This window comes from Paroedura picta, chromosome 13 (genome assembly GCF_049243985.1).
Source record: "Paroedura picta isolate Pp20150507F chromosome 13, Ppicta_v3.0, whole genome shotgun sequence".
NCBI lineage: Eukaryota > Metazoa > Chordata > Lepidosauria > Squamata > Gekkonidae > Paroedura > Paroedura picta.
The window spans coordinates 41682777-41699095 of record NC_135381.1 but is presented as its reverse complement, the minus strand read 5'-3'; the positions used below and the strand labels follow the sequence as shown (position 1 = coordinate 41699095).

General features: G+C 48.7%; 2 protein-coding genes across 3 annotated transcripts in view; one reads left to right on the top strand and one right to left on the bottom strand.

Annotated features, from left to right (window-relative positions):
• COL4A5 (collagen type IV alpha 5 chain) overlaps positions 1-827 on the bottom strand; it is a 125611-nt gene extending 124784 nt beyond the window's left edge. Inside the window, exon 1 of the mRNA XM_077308648.1 lies at positions 513-827. Coding sequence (XP_077164763.1) covers positions 513-593 — 81 coding nt within the window. The 5' untranslated portion in view covers positions 594-827. The remainder of the gene's footprint in view (positions 1-512) is intronic.
• Positions 828-2518: 1691 nt separating this feature from the next.
• COL4A6 (collagen type IV alpha 6 chain) overlaps positions 2519-16319 on the top strand; it is a 198555-nt gene continuing 184754 nt past the window's right edge. For both annotated transcript variants that reach the window (XM_077309299.1, XM_077309298.1), the window contains exons 1-3: positions 2519-2708; positions 2844-2939; positions 3084-3138. In XM_077309299.1, coding sequence (XP_077165414.1) covers positions 2929-2939; positions 3084-3138 — 66 coding nt within the window. In that variant the 5' untranslated portion in view covers positions 2519-2708; positions 2844-2928. The remainder of the gene's footprint in view (positions 2709-2843; positions 2940-3083; positions 3139-16319) is intronic.

Genomic DNA, 16319 nt, shown 5'->3' with positions numbered 1-16319 from the left:
GGAGGGCCGCAGTGTGACTACCCCCGGGCTAGACCAAACCACCCACCGCCTTTGTTTGATCAAGGCATTCCCCACTGAGGGGGCAGGGAAGGCAACCACGCCGCGGCCACCTGAGCCCGACCCCCGGGCCCCGAAGCAGCCTGGCGCGCCCCCCCCTCCGGCGCCCGCTCGCTCCCTCTGGCCCGCCCCACGGATCCCCCCGACGGGGCGCGTTCCTCACGCGGCCGGGGAAGCGCAAAGCCCGGCTCCAGCCTCGCCGGGCTCCCTCGCAAAGGTGCGCCGCGCAGCTCCATTCACGCGGCCCCCTCCTTCCTTCCCTCCTTCCCTCCCTCCCGCCGCGGCTCCCCGGGCAAGGCGGCACAGACCCTATTTTTAAACAAGGGAGATGGGGGGGGGGGGGAGAGAGCGGCCACCCGGGCCGGCGTTCAGTTGCCGCAGGTCTCGACCCGACGCTCCCTCTCGCCTCCCTCCCCCTCCCCAGCCCCCCGGCAAGGGCAGAGCGCGGCACCCACCGCGGCTTGGGCGCGCGGAGCCCACAGTCCCAGCAGCAGGAGCAGGAGCAGCAGGCGGCCGCCCGTCGGAGCGCGCTTCATTCTGGCGGCCGAGAAGCTGCTGCCGCCGCCACCGCCGCCGCCGCCGCCGGCCCCTCTCGTTCAGCAGCCCCGCAGGCTCCTCGGCGCTGACATGGTCTGCGCAGCCAGGGGAAGAGGCTGGGCGGCGCGGGGCTGGGCTGGGCTAAACGCCGCCGCCGCCGCCGCGCCTGCCTGTCCCCTCCCCCTCGCGCCCCTCCGGGCGCCGCTCCTGCCTCTGCCTCTGCCCAGACTCGCCCTCGCGGGACTACTTTGTCCCCGACAAGGGAGCCCGGCCTGGGATCCCTCCGCCGCCGGCCCAGCTGGCCAGAAGAGGCGCGAGCCGCTCGGAGCCTTCCCTGATCTTTATGAAGAGAATAATAATAATGATGATAATAATGATAATAATGATAAGGCGTTGTTGGTTTTTGCAGAAGAAGAGCTCGGGGGATTGCGCTCCCCAACTTTCCCGTGCGCTTTCCAGTGGCGCGCTTCCTCACTCTGGCCCAAGGCCGCGGGACACTGATTGGTGTGTAGGATCGGGGGCAGAAGAGGTGGGGGAGCCAAAGCTACTTGGGCGCAAAGAGCCTTTGGGGGTTGGGGAAGAGGCGGCGGCGGCGTCCTGCTGCCCCAGTGAGGAAAGAGAACAGCCGCCCTGGTTGGAGCGGTTTATCCGGCGAAAAAGGGCGTTGCGATCCTGTGCACTGTTTTTCGGTGTCCGGCATGACATATGTATAGGATCCGACGTATCTGAGAAAAAAGCCCCAGGGAACCAGGCGAGGTTTATTTGCGACTATAACATTGAAATCCAGGGGTGCTGTTAAATGGGATTGGCCAATCTCAGGACATGGCAGATTTAGCTTCCAAGTAGCCGAGCATAGGATCGGGCAGCGTCTATAGGCGCCCTTTGGGTAAGGACGGTCAAATGGGCCTCAGTTATTATGGGACAAGCAAAAGTGAGCGCATCCGGCTGCATTAAACGAAGAGATGCATTGAATCCGGATCCTGACAATTCAGTCTCAGGCGAGGACTCGGGAGCGCAGTCCTATTTCTATCTCCTCAGGTGTAAGTCCGGCCACGTCCCATGGGTGCTTACTCCCAGAGAAGGGCGCGCAGGACTCCACTGGGGCTTTGGCCTCCTGTCCTCCGAATGCGACTCCCGGCGGGCAGCACCAAGTGGGGGCCAATCCATGGGTTAGGGTTAGGGTTGCAGGTTAAGGCTACACCTGTGCGCGCTTCCCCGGGAGTAAACCCTATCGGGGCGGCCTGTCTGTAAAACGGCAGGCAGAGGGTCCGCTGGGCAAGGGGGAGGGGCGTCCTCTACTGCGGGGGAAAAACTGAAACCACCTGCAATCCACAAACCACTTCGGGCGGCAGCTCACTGGTTGGAATGCAAACGGAGCATCCCTGAGTTTACACTCAAGGCAACCAAAACGCCTCCCCAAATATCGGTCTCTCCATGTTGGAAGTCCTCAGACGGATCCGAAACACGCTCACTTCCAGTGAATCCCCACTGTGCCCCCCATTCCCTGACACCCGCGTAAGCGTGCCCATGATGTGGGTTGACGCCCCACTCCTGGCCAGGTTTACTTGGAAGCAAATCCGAAGAATTAAAACTTTGTCGGTCGTCAAGGTGCGGCGGGACTCGAACTCTAAGAAACTTTCTCAAACTTTCTCAGCTCGGCGCGATTTCCACCGCGAGCAAAAACTTCGCCTAAAACTCGCGGATCCCGACTCCGTTGGCGGAGCCGGCATTCGGGATCGACAAAGCATGCTCCCAGCAGGGCTTACTCTCGAGCAAGCACATCCAGGATTAAAGTCTACCCCCCCCCCCCCCCGGTCTGGGCATCTCCGAGCTGCCGAAGGGGCCGCGGCCGCCCTTTCGCTTTCCCTGCCCGGCGGCGCTGGGGGAAGCGGAAGGGCAAAGCCGGTCCCTTGCCGAGCACGTGTGCATGCGAGCGGGCGTGTGCGAGCGAGCGAGCGGCGCTGCCTGCTTTGTGCCGCCCTTGATTGACGGCCGCCGGACCGCCCCTCGCCTCCATTCCTCCTCCGACGCCGCTCCGCAGCCGCTCCTGCCGCGTCTCTCCCGGGCGCTCCGCTCCGCTCCTCCCGGATCCGGATTCTGTGGCACCTCCCGCGGTAAAGTCTCCGGGGAGGGGGGAAGAGGCAAGGCCGGGGCTTGCTCAGTCCTCCTGGCCGTCTAACTTTAGACCTTTTGCCCCCACCCCGCCCCTCTTTCTTCCTTTCTTTCTTTCTTGCGGCTTCGTCGGGCAGGTTTGTGGATCCAGCCCCGGAGTGGCTCGATGAGCAGAGCGCATCGGCTGGAGCGCGGCGCTTTCCCCTGGGGGCGCGGAGCAGCATGCGTGCACGGTGAGCCTCGCCGGGTCGTGGGGAAGAGCCCGAGAAAGACAGCCGGGAGGGGAGGGGAGGATCGCGAACTTAACCTTGTTCTCGAGAATATTGAACGTGAGGATGAAGTCTGAGTCTCTGCCGTTTCTCTGTTTCCCGCTGCAGGGCGCTGGTACTGCTGGCCGGTCTGGGTCTTCTAGCCCTGCAGTCGGTGGAAGGGGTAAGTGACTTCGCTTTGTGCTTTTTACTCAGAAGGAGACCCAATCCTAGCTTCTGGGTCTTTCTCCGGGCGGGCGGCGTACAGCCTCCATCCACCCCGGCTTGCCTGGTGCCAGTGGAGTAAAGCAGAGCTTGTTTTGGTTCTACCTTTGGGGAGTTCATGGCGAGTGGTTCTTTTTTATGTGTGCCGTTAATTGTGGTGCAGAGGTGGGATGGTGGAGCTGTGCCGCCAGAGCGGGAGCACGTGTGGTCCTCGACAACCAAAACAGAAACTTCATAAGGAAAAGTCTGCGTTGCAGCAAGATCCCACTGGGTGGAATGAGATTCATTTCTCAAGCCAGAGTGTATTTGTGTTGCTTTTATTTTAGGCTACCAGCACCCCCTGGGCTTTTAGACGCACTTGATTTTCAAACCCGTCCACAGTTTTCTCTTCTTTTCTCCTGGGAGTATTTACAAAACCACAGGGTTATGCAGACAGAATTCCAGAAGAGCCACTGATTCTGGATCTTGCTATAACACTGTGCGTAGGGTCACACGGTCAAGAGCTCTGTGGCACCTTGAAAACCCACACATTTATTGGGGTAGATGCTTTTGTGGGCCAGTTAAAGTACATTAACTGTGTGGCTCACGCCACAATACAGTTGTGATATTCTTGATTCTGCCATGTCTCCTTGGTTTTTGTACACATTAGGGTTTTGGGGACACCCTGGTTGCTGTCCGCACATCATGCTCAAGATCCGCATGGGCTTCGCACTATTCACCTCTGACAAGTTAACTCTGGCTGCCTGTGCAGGGAGCAGCAGCAGAATGCCTCCTCTTTTAGGACCAAGCGAAACCTTGCAACATGCTCACATTTTTAAAACTTAGCCAAAGTAGACGTTGAGTTCCCCTCTTCCTGCCTAACTTAGTAGGGGTGTTATTGGATAGGGTGCAGCTCGTAATAATAGTCTTAAAACGGAATGAACCTGATGTTTGATGGACCAAAATAGGTTAGGCTGCTTTAGTGCAAAAGGAGCTCAAATTGCATCAAGGGAATCAGTCACTGGGGAAAAACCTGAAAGCTAGCAGTTCTTTGGATCTGCCTTTGGCACGAACACAGCTCCCTTGAAGCTGTAGAACAAAAAGTAAAGGGAAAATGTGCTTTCTGTTAGTAGCCCAAGGGGGGGGGGAACACACACGCACAGGCAGATACAAGAAAACAGCAGAAGTCTCTTGATAGTGATTAGGAGATCCATGGAGGCCCAAAGACAGAAGACAAACATTAAATAACCCACTTTCAATGCACTTTGCATCAGGATTTTACTGTGTGAAATGGCAAAATCGACTTTCAGTTGGTCACTGAAGTGCATTAAAACTGCATTATGTGTGAAAGCATTAGGCCAGGGGTGGGCAAACTGTGGCCCTCCAGATGTCCATGGACTACAATTCCCACGAGCCCTCGCCAGCGAATGGAGGGCCAAAGTTTGCCCACCCCTGCATTAGGCAGTCCAATTTATTTGTTGGTTTGTTCATTTATTTATTTTTTTGGACTTGGATACCGCTGTTCCCAGCAAGCTTACATGGGACTACACCTCTGTTATTTATCCTTTTGTAAGGTTCTGGAGCTGGTCACAGCATCCTGGGTTAAGTGCATATGAGCCCTGGCTTAAAATCTCTGGATGCTTTGTAGAGATACCAAATATGCAGATGGCTCAGTTCTTGAAATCATGTGATAAACTAGTTGTACTTTAAGGCTACCTCACCACGAGAAGAGTTCCAGTGTGCTGCAAAAGATGACATAGGAACAGCAACTGCACCAACTCTGGCTCTACCACTTATTTGTCCACTGATTTTTATTAGGTTTTTTGTAGTTGCTGTTCATCTGGGGAGTGACATCATCCTTCAGTAGACTATATGCCGTTATATGTTGACAGTGTCTCTATACAGGACAACTGGCTAGCCTCTACAGGAAAGAACAAACGGGCTCAAATGTGACATTACAAATGTATTTATAGAACATTTGTTCGCTGCCCTTTATGGTAAATACAACAATTATAAAAACATGCAATGAAATCTACAAGTAGGACTACCTAAAGAGTAAGAGGTAAAGGGGAGCAGAAAGGGGTGGGCTGCGTTCGTGATAAAAACTCGGAGGGGCCAATCAGGAGCTGCGAAGCAGCTCCTGATTGGCCCCTCCAAGTGTCACTCCAGGGCCAAGTAGACAATGGCCAATGGCTACTTGGCCTGTCCTTGGAGCGGCTGGCTGGGGAGTTGCCATGGGAAGGGAAGAGCCTTCCCACAAGGTGGGTCGCCCAGCCATACTGGGTTCGCTGCGGGGAAAGGACCAGGGACGCCGCATCGAAGACATGGCAGCCCTGCTCCTTTCCCACCGGCCACGCAGCTGGCTGCCAGGGGAGCCTGGGGCCGCGAGGCTGGAGATGCGAGGCCTTCGACACGGCGGCGCAGGGGGGGGCCAGGAGCGCATGACGGCGGCCACGCAGCCAGCTTGCCCGGGGTACCAACCCTTTAATACAGTTCCTTGTGTTGTGGTGACCCCCAACCATAAAATCATGCACGTGTTCTTTCACAGAGATTAAACCGAAACCAATGGCGTGAAGATCCATTGTTCATGATTGTCTATAAATTGTTTTTTTCCCAGGGTTTCTCAGTTCAGTTCTGCCTCTTGTCCCACCATGCTGATTTAGCTCTTTTCCGCTGCTCCAGACAGATAAATGCTCTATCTCGAACTACCCCGCAAGGCTGTTGTGTAGATGGCGCCCCCCCCCCCCCGTGGCCAAGCTGCTTGCGCTGACACAACCCCTGTCAAAGGGTCAAAGATTGACTCTCAGATTGAGAAAAGGAGGTTGAGAGGGGACATGATAGCCCTCTTTAAGTATTTGAAAGGTTGTCACTTGGAGGAGGGCAGGTTGCTGTTCCCATTGGCTGCAGAGGAAAGGACACGCAGTAATGGGTTTAAACTATAAGTACAACGATATAGGCTGGATATCAGAAAAACATTTTTCACAGTCAGAGTAGTTCAGCAGTGGAATAGGCTGCCTAAGGAGGTGGTGAGCTCCACCTCACTGGCAGTCTTCAAGCAAAGGTTGGATACACACTTTTCTTGGATGCTTTAGGATGCTTTGGGCTGATCCTGCGTTGAGCAGGGGGTTGGACTAGATGGCCTGTATGGCCCCTTCCAACTCTATGATTCTATGATTTTACTGTGTCAGTCCCTAAAATGGAATTTCGGTATCTTTCGGTGACAGTTATCAGCTGCAAAGGAGAGATCTTACTGGCCATGTTTGCTTTGAGAAGTTTTCCGTTCAACCTGCCAAGAAAAGTATGTCTTGAATGCGTTACCTTAGTCCAGATCATGTCTCAAACTTTCCTAGTTACAGGAAGACCCCCCCCCCCACCCTCGGACCAAACCACCACTTCCAGTTGGCCCTCAAGCTCCCCCCCCTCTACGACCAACATTAATCGGCTGCCCACAGGGTCCAGTAGGAGTTCTATGTATCATTGATATTATCATGTTAAATGATTATTGTTATAATATTACTGCTGTTATTGTTACCTGTTACCATGTGTTAATTGTATCCTCCCTGTTTTCTGTAAACCGCCCTGAGACCTCGGGGAGGGTGGTATAAAAATATAATAAATAAATAAATAAATAAATAAATAAATAAATAAATAAAGGCTTGGAGTTTGGGAAATTAACTAAATTTAGAATCTCCCATCTCTATTGCTTTTCTCAGCAGATAACATCCAGTTTAGAATGGTAATGTGAAATATATAAATTGGCATGGTGCTTTTTGCTTGAGGTGTTCCTCTGTAATTTGAGGTGAGGAGTGATTTGCTTATATAAAATTCAGCGCCTAAGAGATTGATGCACTTCTTCCAGGCTTAAGTCACAGTTCCGTGTTTGCTTGTTTTGTGGGTGGGAAGGAAATGCCTCCCCTTTGCTGTTTAACACCAGGGATCTCAGGCCAGTTCCCAGAACCAGACACTTAAACCAAGAATGTACCTTGTGGCCTTTGCACAACTGTCTTTCTGCAGGAGGGCATAAACCTCCTTAGTGTACCCATGTGGCTCTCTTTCACTTTGATGCAGTTAGAAAAGCACATTACTCTGTGGCATGTGTCAGCAAAGGCTCCTTCAGAATAACATTATCCTGGACACACTGTGGTCAGTAGAACATCCATAATTTGTCACCCGAGAATGTGCGATGACTTGTGTCTTACCTTTCTGCTCTTGCAAGGGCCACCGAGATAGTTAATAATCTTAAAAAAAAAAGCATGATAAAATCACTTTTAAAACCATTAAAGCCACCACATCTGAAAACATTAAAAACAGAGTTAAAATACTTAGTAATCAGAAATCCACAATTCATTTTCCATCTAGGTCTTAAAGCCAGCAGGCTGTTTGACTGGAAAAGGCCAGCAATATGACAACAATTTATTGCTGTTCAATTTATTAAAAACAAATGGTGTTTAAGTGCAACCTCTTTGAGCAATTAAGAATCCAGTTCCCTTTAAAGTTGTTAGCTAATTATGTTGGATTTCCACTTCATTGTGTCAAGCTTAATTAATGATAGTTATTGCAATCACTTCCCTTCCATGTATTCTTGCGTTTTCTTACTGGATGCTTCCTGCCTACGCTCCCCAGGTGCGGATTGTAGAGCAGATGCAGCTCAATTCATCCATTGGCATCCCTGATTAAGTGTAACCGTGATTACCATTAAGACACCTGCCACACTTTTTTACAATGATTAAATTGGGAATACCTGTTTTTACAGTCTATGTACAGAAGTGTTTTGGCTTTACTTAAAATCAGAGTCCAGGAGCACCTTTAAGACCAACAACGATTTATTCAGGGCATGAGCTTTCAAATGCAAGCACTCTTCGTCAGACACAGGCTTGCACTCGAAAGCTCACGCCCTGAATAAATCTTTGTTGATCTTAAAGGTACTCCTGGACTCTGATTTTATTGTGCTACTTCAGACCAACAAGGCTACCCATTTGAATCTTGGCTTTACTGCTTTTGTTCCCAAGGTGACCTGACCCTCAGCAAGCAAATATATAAAAACAGCTTTGGTGCAGAAACAATGAGCCCGAAACCACAGGGAGGCCAGGATAAAGCCATCCATTTGGATGCCTCATGCGCATTACGGGGCAGTTCTGCAAGTACTCAGGAAATGGGAGGGCTGGGTTGCAATCAACAAAAAGCTTGGGGAAACGGGAAATATTCTGCCTGCTGCCCAGAGCTTGATGAATTTGATCCCAGGCAGATTGTTGGGTGGGAGGGAATTCTGCATTTTTGGTGCCACTGCTTTAAAAGGCTTCCCAACAGTGCCCACCCACCTCCCTTCCACAGGCACAGGTATGCAAGGGTGGAAATCATAGGATATGTGGGATCTTTCTTTGCCTGCATGGTTTTGGTGTAGGGATGCTGCCTATTAAAGGTATTTTTCCTATACGCATACACCCCACCTGTGTGAAGGGAATGTACACACATGTTCACCAGACCCGATATATGGATAAGGCTTTCTTGCCAGACTTGTGCTTCTGTGTTCTTGCACCATGGAGCCTCATGTGTGCCCCGTCAGTGGGGACTTGGCCACACCTACCTACTGTATTGTGTCTCCTTTTTTGCACTTCTGGAAAGAGAAGATCTGACATGCAGATCTGGCAGTGGCTGAAGGATTTACCAGATAAAACAGGAGACAACATGGCATGCGTGACTGTAATCTATCTTGAGTCACAGTGAGAAAGGGTATAAATCAGTGGTTTATATATTATGCAAGTGTTCTTTCACAGAAATTAAACCGATACTGACTAATATCGTGAAGATCCATTGTTCAGGATTGTATCCCAGAAGGACGTCTATCCCAGAAAGACGAAAACACTGCATGAGCTCTAAGAAGCTTATTTCGATGAACAGAGAACTTCAAGAGGAACTAAGAAAGAAAAAGGAAATGGAGGGAAATGGAGGGAAGGACAGAGCTCTAAAGAAGAGTACCTACAGGTTACTAGGCACTGTAGATCAATTATCACAAAGGCCAAAGCTGAGAGTGAGCTAAGATTGGCCAGGGAAGCCCACTGTAACAAGAAAAGATTTTTCAGTTATGTGAGGAGCAAATGTAAAGTAAAGGAGGCAATAGGACCACTGTTGGGTGCGGATGGACAAACTCTAACGGAGGATGCAGAGAAAGCAGAAAGGCTCAGCACCTATTTTACATCTTTCCCACAGATTAAAGGGTTTAGGCACATCTAGAGATGGCAGTAGCCAAGAGATAGTGTCTGGGTGGCAGGTTGACATTGACAGAGAAGTTGTCGAGAGGCATTTAGCTGCACTGGATGAGTTCAAATACCCTGGGCTGGATGAAATGCACCCGAGAGTGCTCAAAGAACTTTCCGGAGAACTTGCACAACCCTTTTCCATCATCTTCGGGACCTCTTTAAGGACTGGAGATGTCCCGGAGGACTGGAAGAGAGCACATGTTATTCTGAACAAAAAGGGGAGGAAGGATGACCCGGGAAACTACAGACCAGTGAGTCTGACCAGTGTTGTGGGGAAGATAATGGAGCAGATATTAAAGGGACCTATCTGCAAACATCTGGAGGACAATTTGGTGATCCAAGGAAGTCAGCATGGATTTGTCTCCAACAGGTCCTGTCAGACCAACCTGGTTTCCTTTTTTGACCAAGTAACAGGTTTGCTGGGTCGTGGAAATTCGGTTGATGTCGTTTACTTGGATTTTAGTAAAGCTTTTGATAAGGTTCCCCATGATGTTCTGATGGATAAATTGAAGGACTGCAATCTGTATTTTCAGATAGTGGATAGGGAATTGGTTAGAGAACCGCACTCAAAGAGTTGTTGTCAATGATGTTTCATCAGACTGGATGGAGGTGAGTAGCGGGGTACCTCAGGGCTCAGTGCTCGGCCAGGTACTTTTTAACGTATTTATTAGTGATCTAGATGAGGGGGTGGAGGGACTACTCATCAAGTTTGCAGATGACACCAAATTGGGTGGACTGGCAAATAATCCGGAAGATAGAGACAGAGTTCAACGAGATCTGAACACAATGGAAAAATGGGCAAATGAGAACAAGGTGCAATTTAATAAAGATAAGCGTAAAGTTCTGCATCTGGGTCAGAAAAATGAAAAGCATGCCTTCTAGATGGGGGATACGCTTCTAGGTAACACTGTGTGTAAACGAGACCTTGGGGTACTTGTGGATTGTTAATTAAACATGAGCAGGCAGTGTGATGCAGCGGTAAAAAAGGCGAATGCCATTTTGGGCTGTATCAACAGGGGCATCACATCAAAATCACAAGATGTCATAGTCCCATTGTATACGGCACTGGTCAGACCCCACCTGGAGTACTGTGTGCAGTTCTGGAGGCCTCACTTCAAGAAGGACGTAGATAAAATTGAAAGGGTACAGAGGAGAGCGACGAGGATGATCTGGGACCAAGGGACCAAGCCCTATGAAGATAGGTTGAGGGACTTGGGAATGTTCAGCCTGGAGAAAAGGAGGTTGAGAGGGGACATGATAGCCCTCTTGAAGTATTTGAAAGGTTGTCATTTGGAGGAGGGCAGGATGCTGTTTCTGTTGGCTGAAGAGGAAAGGATGCGCAGTAATGGATTTAAACTACCAAGTACAACGATATAGGCTAGATATCAGGAAAAACATTTTCACAGAGTAGTTCAGCAGTGGAATAGGCTGCCTAAGGAGATGGTGAGCTCCCCCTCACTGGCAGTCTTCAAGCAAAGGTTGGATACACACTTTTCTTGGATGCTTTAGGATGCTTTGGGCTGATCCTGCGTTGAGCAGGGGGTTGGACTAGATGGCCTGTATGGCCCCTTCCAATTCTATGATTCTATTATTTTACTGTGTCAGTCCCTAAAATGGAATTTCGGTATCTTTCGGTGACCGTTATCAGCTGCAAAGGAGAGATCTTACTGGCCATGTTTGCTTTGGGAAGCTTTCCGTTCAACCTGCCAAGAAAAGTATGTCCTGAAAGCGTGACCTTAGTTCAGATCATGTCTCAAACTTTCCTAGTTACAGGAAGATCCCCCCCCACCCCTGTAAAGGCTTGGAGTTTGGGAAATTAACTAAATTTAGAACTCCCACCCACCCAGGAGACTTGTTTAAACTTGAATTCAAGATAGCTGCAGGCATTTGCTTGTTTGCTTGCTCATAGATAGGGCGTGCAGAAATGTGAAGATGCTGAAAATGATTGTGAGATCAGAACCCTTGCTGCACATGTGATCAATGTGGAATCTCCCCTTGCAAAAACCAGTTTTAATTGGAACAGATAGGCAAATTTGCTTTTTTTCCTTTTCTTTTTTTTTGTTTTTTACAGTTTTAGCTACCAGTGTCAAACATTGGTGGGAATAATTACATTTTATACAGACAGTTGGTGCTTTCTCTTTGACTGCTTTAAAGTCATAGAAGATGCATAATAATAACAAATTTATCTTTCAGTTGTTTTCAATATGAGCTGGGAGGATGTATGTGTCTAGAACAAATAATGTACAGTAGAACCCAGAACACTGCCTGATGAGAGGCTCCCTAATATTTGGGGCTTCCGCCTTCACAAAAATGTTTAGCATGGCTCAGGAAAAGTATCAAAAGTTGCTTCCAGTTCAGGGCCTTTTCTTATATCCTTAGCTCCACTGACCTGGATGGCCCAGGCTGGCCTGATGTCATCCCATCGCAGAACCTAAACATGGTGTCATGTTGTCTCCTCTGACTCCATTCCATCAATCAGGGGGTATGTCTAGGATGGCCCTGGTTAGAATTTGCATGTTTCGAAAGGAGACCACCAAGGAAGTCCAGTGTTGATCATTGTAAATCAGCGGAAGGAAGGAAGGAAGGAAGGAAGGAAGGAAGGAAGATGGGTGAAGGAAGGAAGGAAGGAAGGAAGGAAGGAAGGAAGGAAGGAAATATCCTGTTCTGAAACCAGTGTATACATACAGGAAGTAAGTTTTCAATTTGTATTTCTTCCAAGGTGTTCTCAGTAGCTGAGATGATTATGAAATCTGCAAGGCCTAAGTCTAGTCTTAAAGCATTCCTGAGGTCAAATGGAGCAGAAACAATGAAATTCATCCATTTATAGCCATTATAAAGAATACTCCAGGTTGTTGACAGATGTTTGCTGTAGACTGATGGCAGTATAGCAGGAGGGGGCTTGCAAATACTACTTGATGTTTTGCTTGAGATTGTATCTCGGACATCTTCCTCCAGGAAAATCAGTTCTGTCCTTCTCATTGTTTTGCTTGTTTTATTACGCTAGCAAACAAAACCAAGGAATCTTTAGAAATACAATCCTAGCCTCTGAAAGGCTCACTTCAAACAAATGGGCATCCACTTGCTGGCTGCTTGAAATTCCCTCCATACAGCAGCTGTTTTGTGAGTTGCTGCTATTTGGTGCAGGCCTGCTAGTTGCATTGTGCAGATGGCAACCTTGTTAGGGAGGGGGAGTATGGCTTGTAGGATAAGCGGGAACCCTTCCTGTTAGAAGGCATCATGCAAACAGGTCACCCCATCATCCAGTTGGATTTCAAGAGCATTGTAATATGGATTGGGTACACATCTTCACACAAAAACTAAGAATAATGCAGCTGTTCCATACTTCCTTTCCATAAAGCTGAAGAGCTAACTTGACCAGCAGAGAAGGCATCCAGGAAACGTGGCATAAATACATTCTGAGAACTTGCCGTGATGTGTTAAGGTTCTAACAGCCAGCTTGGTGTAGTGGTTAGGAGCGCGGACTTGTAATCTGGCATGCTGGGTTCGATTCTGCACTCCCCCACAGGCAGCCATCTGGGTGACCTTGGGCTCACCACAGCACTGATAAAGCTGCTCTGACCAAGCAGTGAAATCAGGGCTCTCTCAGCCTCACCTCCCTCACAGGGTGTCTGTTGTGGGGAGAGGAAAGGGAAGGCGAATGTAAGCCGCTTTGAGCCGAGAGAGTTTGGAGAGAACTGTAGCTGGCCCAAGGTCACTCAGCAGGCTTTGCATGAAAAAGTGGGGAATCAGATCCAGTCCTTCAGATTAGTGACTGCTGCTCTTAACCACTACAGTATGCTGGGACCAGTGGACCTCTGGGAACTAGTGAGTAGTGAGATACGCTTGCCTGGGTTTATCATGCCGTGTGGTGAAAGTAAGCAACTGGGATTTTGTTCATTTATTTTCCCCACTCCCTTACTTTTGGGAACGTTGGCTGTACAAACAATTAACTCTTAAATAAAGAATAGTTGTGTATATCTCTTGGGGTGCCATAATGACCTAGCTGTGAAGAAAAGCAGAGAAGGCATACAGGAAACGTGGCATAAATACATTCTGAGAACTTGCCATGATGTGTTAAGGTTCTAACAGCCAGCTTGGTGTAGTGGTTAGGAGCGCGGACTTCTAATGTGGCATGCTGGGTTCGATTCTGCGCTCCCCCCCAGGCAGCCAGCTGGGTGACCTTGGGCTCGCCACGGTGCTGATAAAGCTGTTCTGACCGAGCAGTAATATCAGGGCTCTCTCAGCCTCACCCACCCCACAGGGTGTCTGTTGTGGGGAGAGGAAAGGGAAGGTGACTGTAAGCCGCTTTGAGGCTCCTTCGGGTAGAGAAAAGCAGCATCTAAGAACCAACGCTCCTACTTCTAACATACTTTCGCACTGTGGTTCTGATTGCTCATCGTGTTTTCGCTGCACCATTTATAGCTTAGCACATAAAATATTATGGTCTGGCATGTTTATGAAATATACACATGTAAAATGCTTCTGGTTTTTACAAGTAAGATTGTTAACAGATCCAGGTTTCCAGGGAAGGAGCTTCAGGCTTCTGCACCCTGTACCACTGGACTCAAGCTGCTGTTGCTTCAGACCAACCCATCGGAATTTATGCTGCCTTGGCATTTGCCATTGGAGAGTGAGGAAGAAAATGAAAGTTGAAAGTAGAAAACAGAGTGTGGGAGAAGTGTGATATGTTGACCGAAACAGATTCCTATAATATATTTTAGCAGATATTTTAAAATAGAAATAAACTTTTATATGCCTGCAGAGCTCTGATTTGTCCAGGGAGGAAGGGGAGGGGCGACATAGCTCTTTATCCCCCATCCAACCATTTCGCTAAGTAAAATCAGGCTCCCCATGCTTTTATTAGTGTTTTGGGATATTATTGTCCTTTAATATGCTGAGAACAGATAGGGCATTCTGGTTTCATTTAGCAACACCAAGCAGGGAATGAAGGGTTAAGTCCCCCCTCCTTATCAGGGGAACCTTTCTAAATTGTGACTTTACCTATTTGCCTCTCTGAAAGAGATCTGTGATCTTTGCTGTATCTGTTTTTGGCTCAAAATTTGCAGATGTTTGTTGTGTGGTCATGGTGGGAAGGGAAAAAAGAGTATTTCAATTCAAGATGATTGCCATTTTTCTGCCAGCAGCCGGCTCAAGGTTGACTCAGCCTGCCATCCTTCCGAGGTCGGTAAAATGAGTACCCAGCTTGCTGCTGGGGGGTAAACGGTAATGACTGGGGAAGGCACTGGCAAACCACCCCGTATTGAGTCTGCCATGAAAACGGTAGAGGGCGTCACCCCAAGGGTCAGACATGACTCGGTGCTTGCACAGGGGATACCTTTACCTTACATGTTGCATAAAGGAATTAACTTTAAGCTGACACTCTATTAATGCAAACTGTATTACTTATCTTGGGTGTATTCAAACTGTGGGATGTTTAGAAGACTGGAGTTTCTTTTGGCAACTGTGAGGAGTAGCAAACTAATGATGGGTGATAATCCCCTTCCAAGCTGGCCTAACCTTGGAACAAACTTCCCCTCCTCAAAGTATTTTTTTTAAGATAAAGAAATATGTGACTGCAAGACCATCACTGTATAATAATGATTATATTTTTATTTCTAGGAGCTAACAACAATTAAAACATCATCATACATAAAATAAAACCATGTACATTTAAAACAAAACCAACAATAGGTCCCCCCTCAGTCATCCTCTCCATGGCCTGGACCAGTCTGTCCTCTCTGAGGGCCTTAGCTAAGCTCCGTTCCTGTTATATTGTTTAAGATCACTGAAATTGTGCATCAGATTTCCTCTTTTTATCCCAGGCTTTCTCAACCAGGGTTTTGTGAAACCTTGGGGTTTCTTGACAACCCTGGAAGAGTTTCCCAAATGGGTGGGAATTAATTCATTGTTAATATATCTTTTAAAATTGTTTAAATGTTTATTGGGTGATATAATCATATATGGTCATGTCGACTCCCCTCCCAAAATGGCCAATGATGAACCTGGAGGGGGTGGGAAGGGGAGGGGCCACCTGTGGGCGTGTCTACAGCTGTGCTTCTCAACCATATTCTGCCTGATCGCACCACTTCTGGGGTTTCTTGAAGCCTAAAGAATGTTTTGGGGGTTTCACCATGGTTAAAAAGTTGAGGAAGTCTGTTTTATCATATCCATTGGGTAGAATAAAGTATGGTGAGCCTCGGTGTGCTTGGGATCTGCTGGTGTGAACGTGATCGAGTCAGTCCGTTGTAGCACATTTATCCTGCATGTGCTTCGGACTGGCATTTTAGCCTCACTGCAACTCGGTGGGAACAATCATGCTGTGATTTGCCCAGGGGCTTCATAGCTGGGAGGCAGCAGCAGGGGGAATCCGCACCTGGATCCTTCCACATCAAAGCCCAACTGTGAGCAATCAAAAAGGAGATCGCCAGGGGGGTTGGCAGCTCCTTCAGGAAAAAGCGTGCAAGCGTGCACTGTCATTTCACAAAGCAATAAACGGGTGAGTCATTAGGATGCAAAGCTGTTACGAGTCTTGTCCTTCAGTCAGGGTGGAGAGTTTACTGGATAAAGATTGCTGGAAGGAATACAAAAAGAACCCAACCAGCAAATCGGGCCCCTGCCGTTGTTTTAGGACAGTCTGTCTCAACTTTTTTACCATTGAGAAACTCCTGAAACATTCTTAAGGCTTCAAGAAACCCCAGAAGGGGTGCAATCATGCAGAATATGGTTGGGAAGCAGAGCTGTGGACACGCCCACCTGGGGCTCCTCCTCTTGCCAGCCCCTCCAGGCCCATCATTGGCCATTTGGGGAGGGGAGGGGCGGGTCTACATGATATGGTCATATCGACTGATAAATGTTTAACAAATTTAAAAATATATGAGAAATAATTACATCCCACCCATTTGGT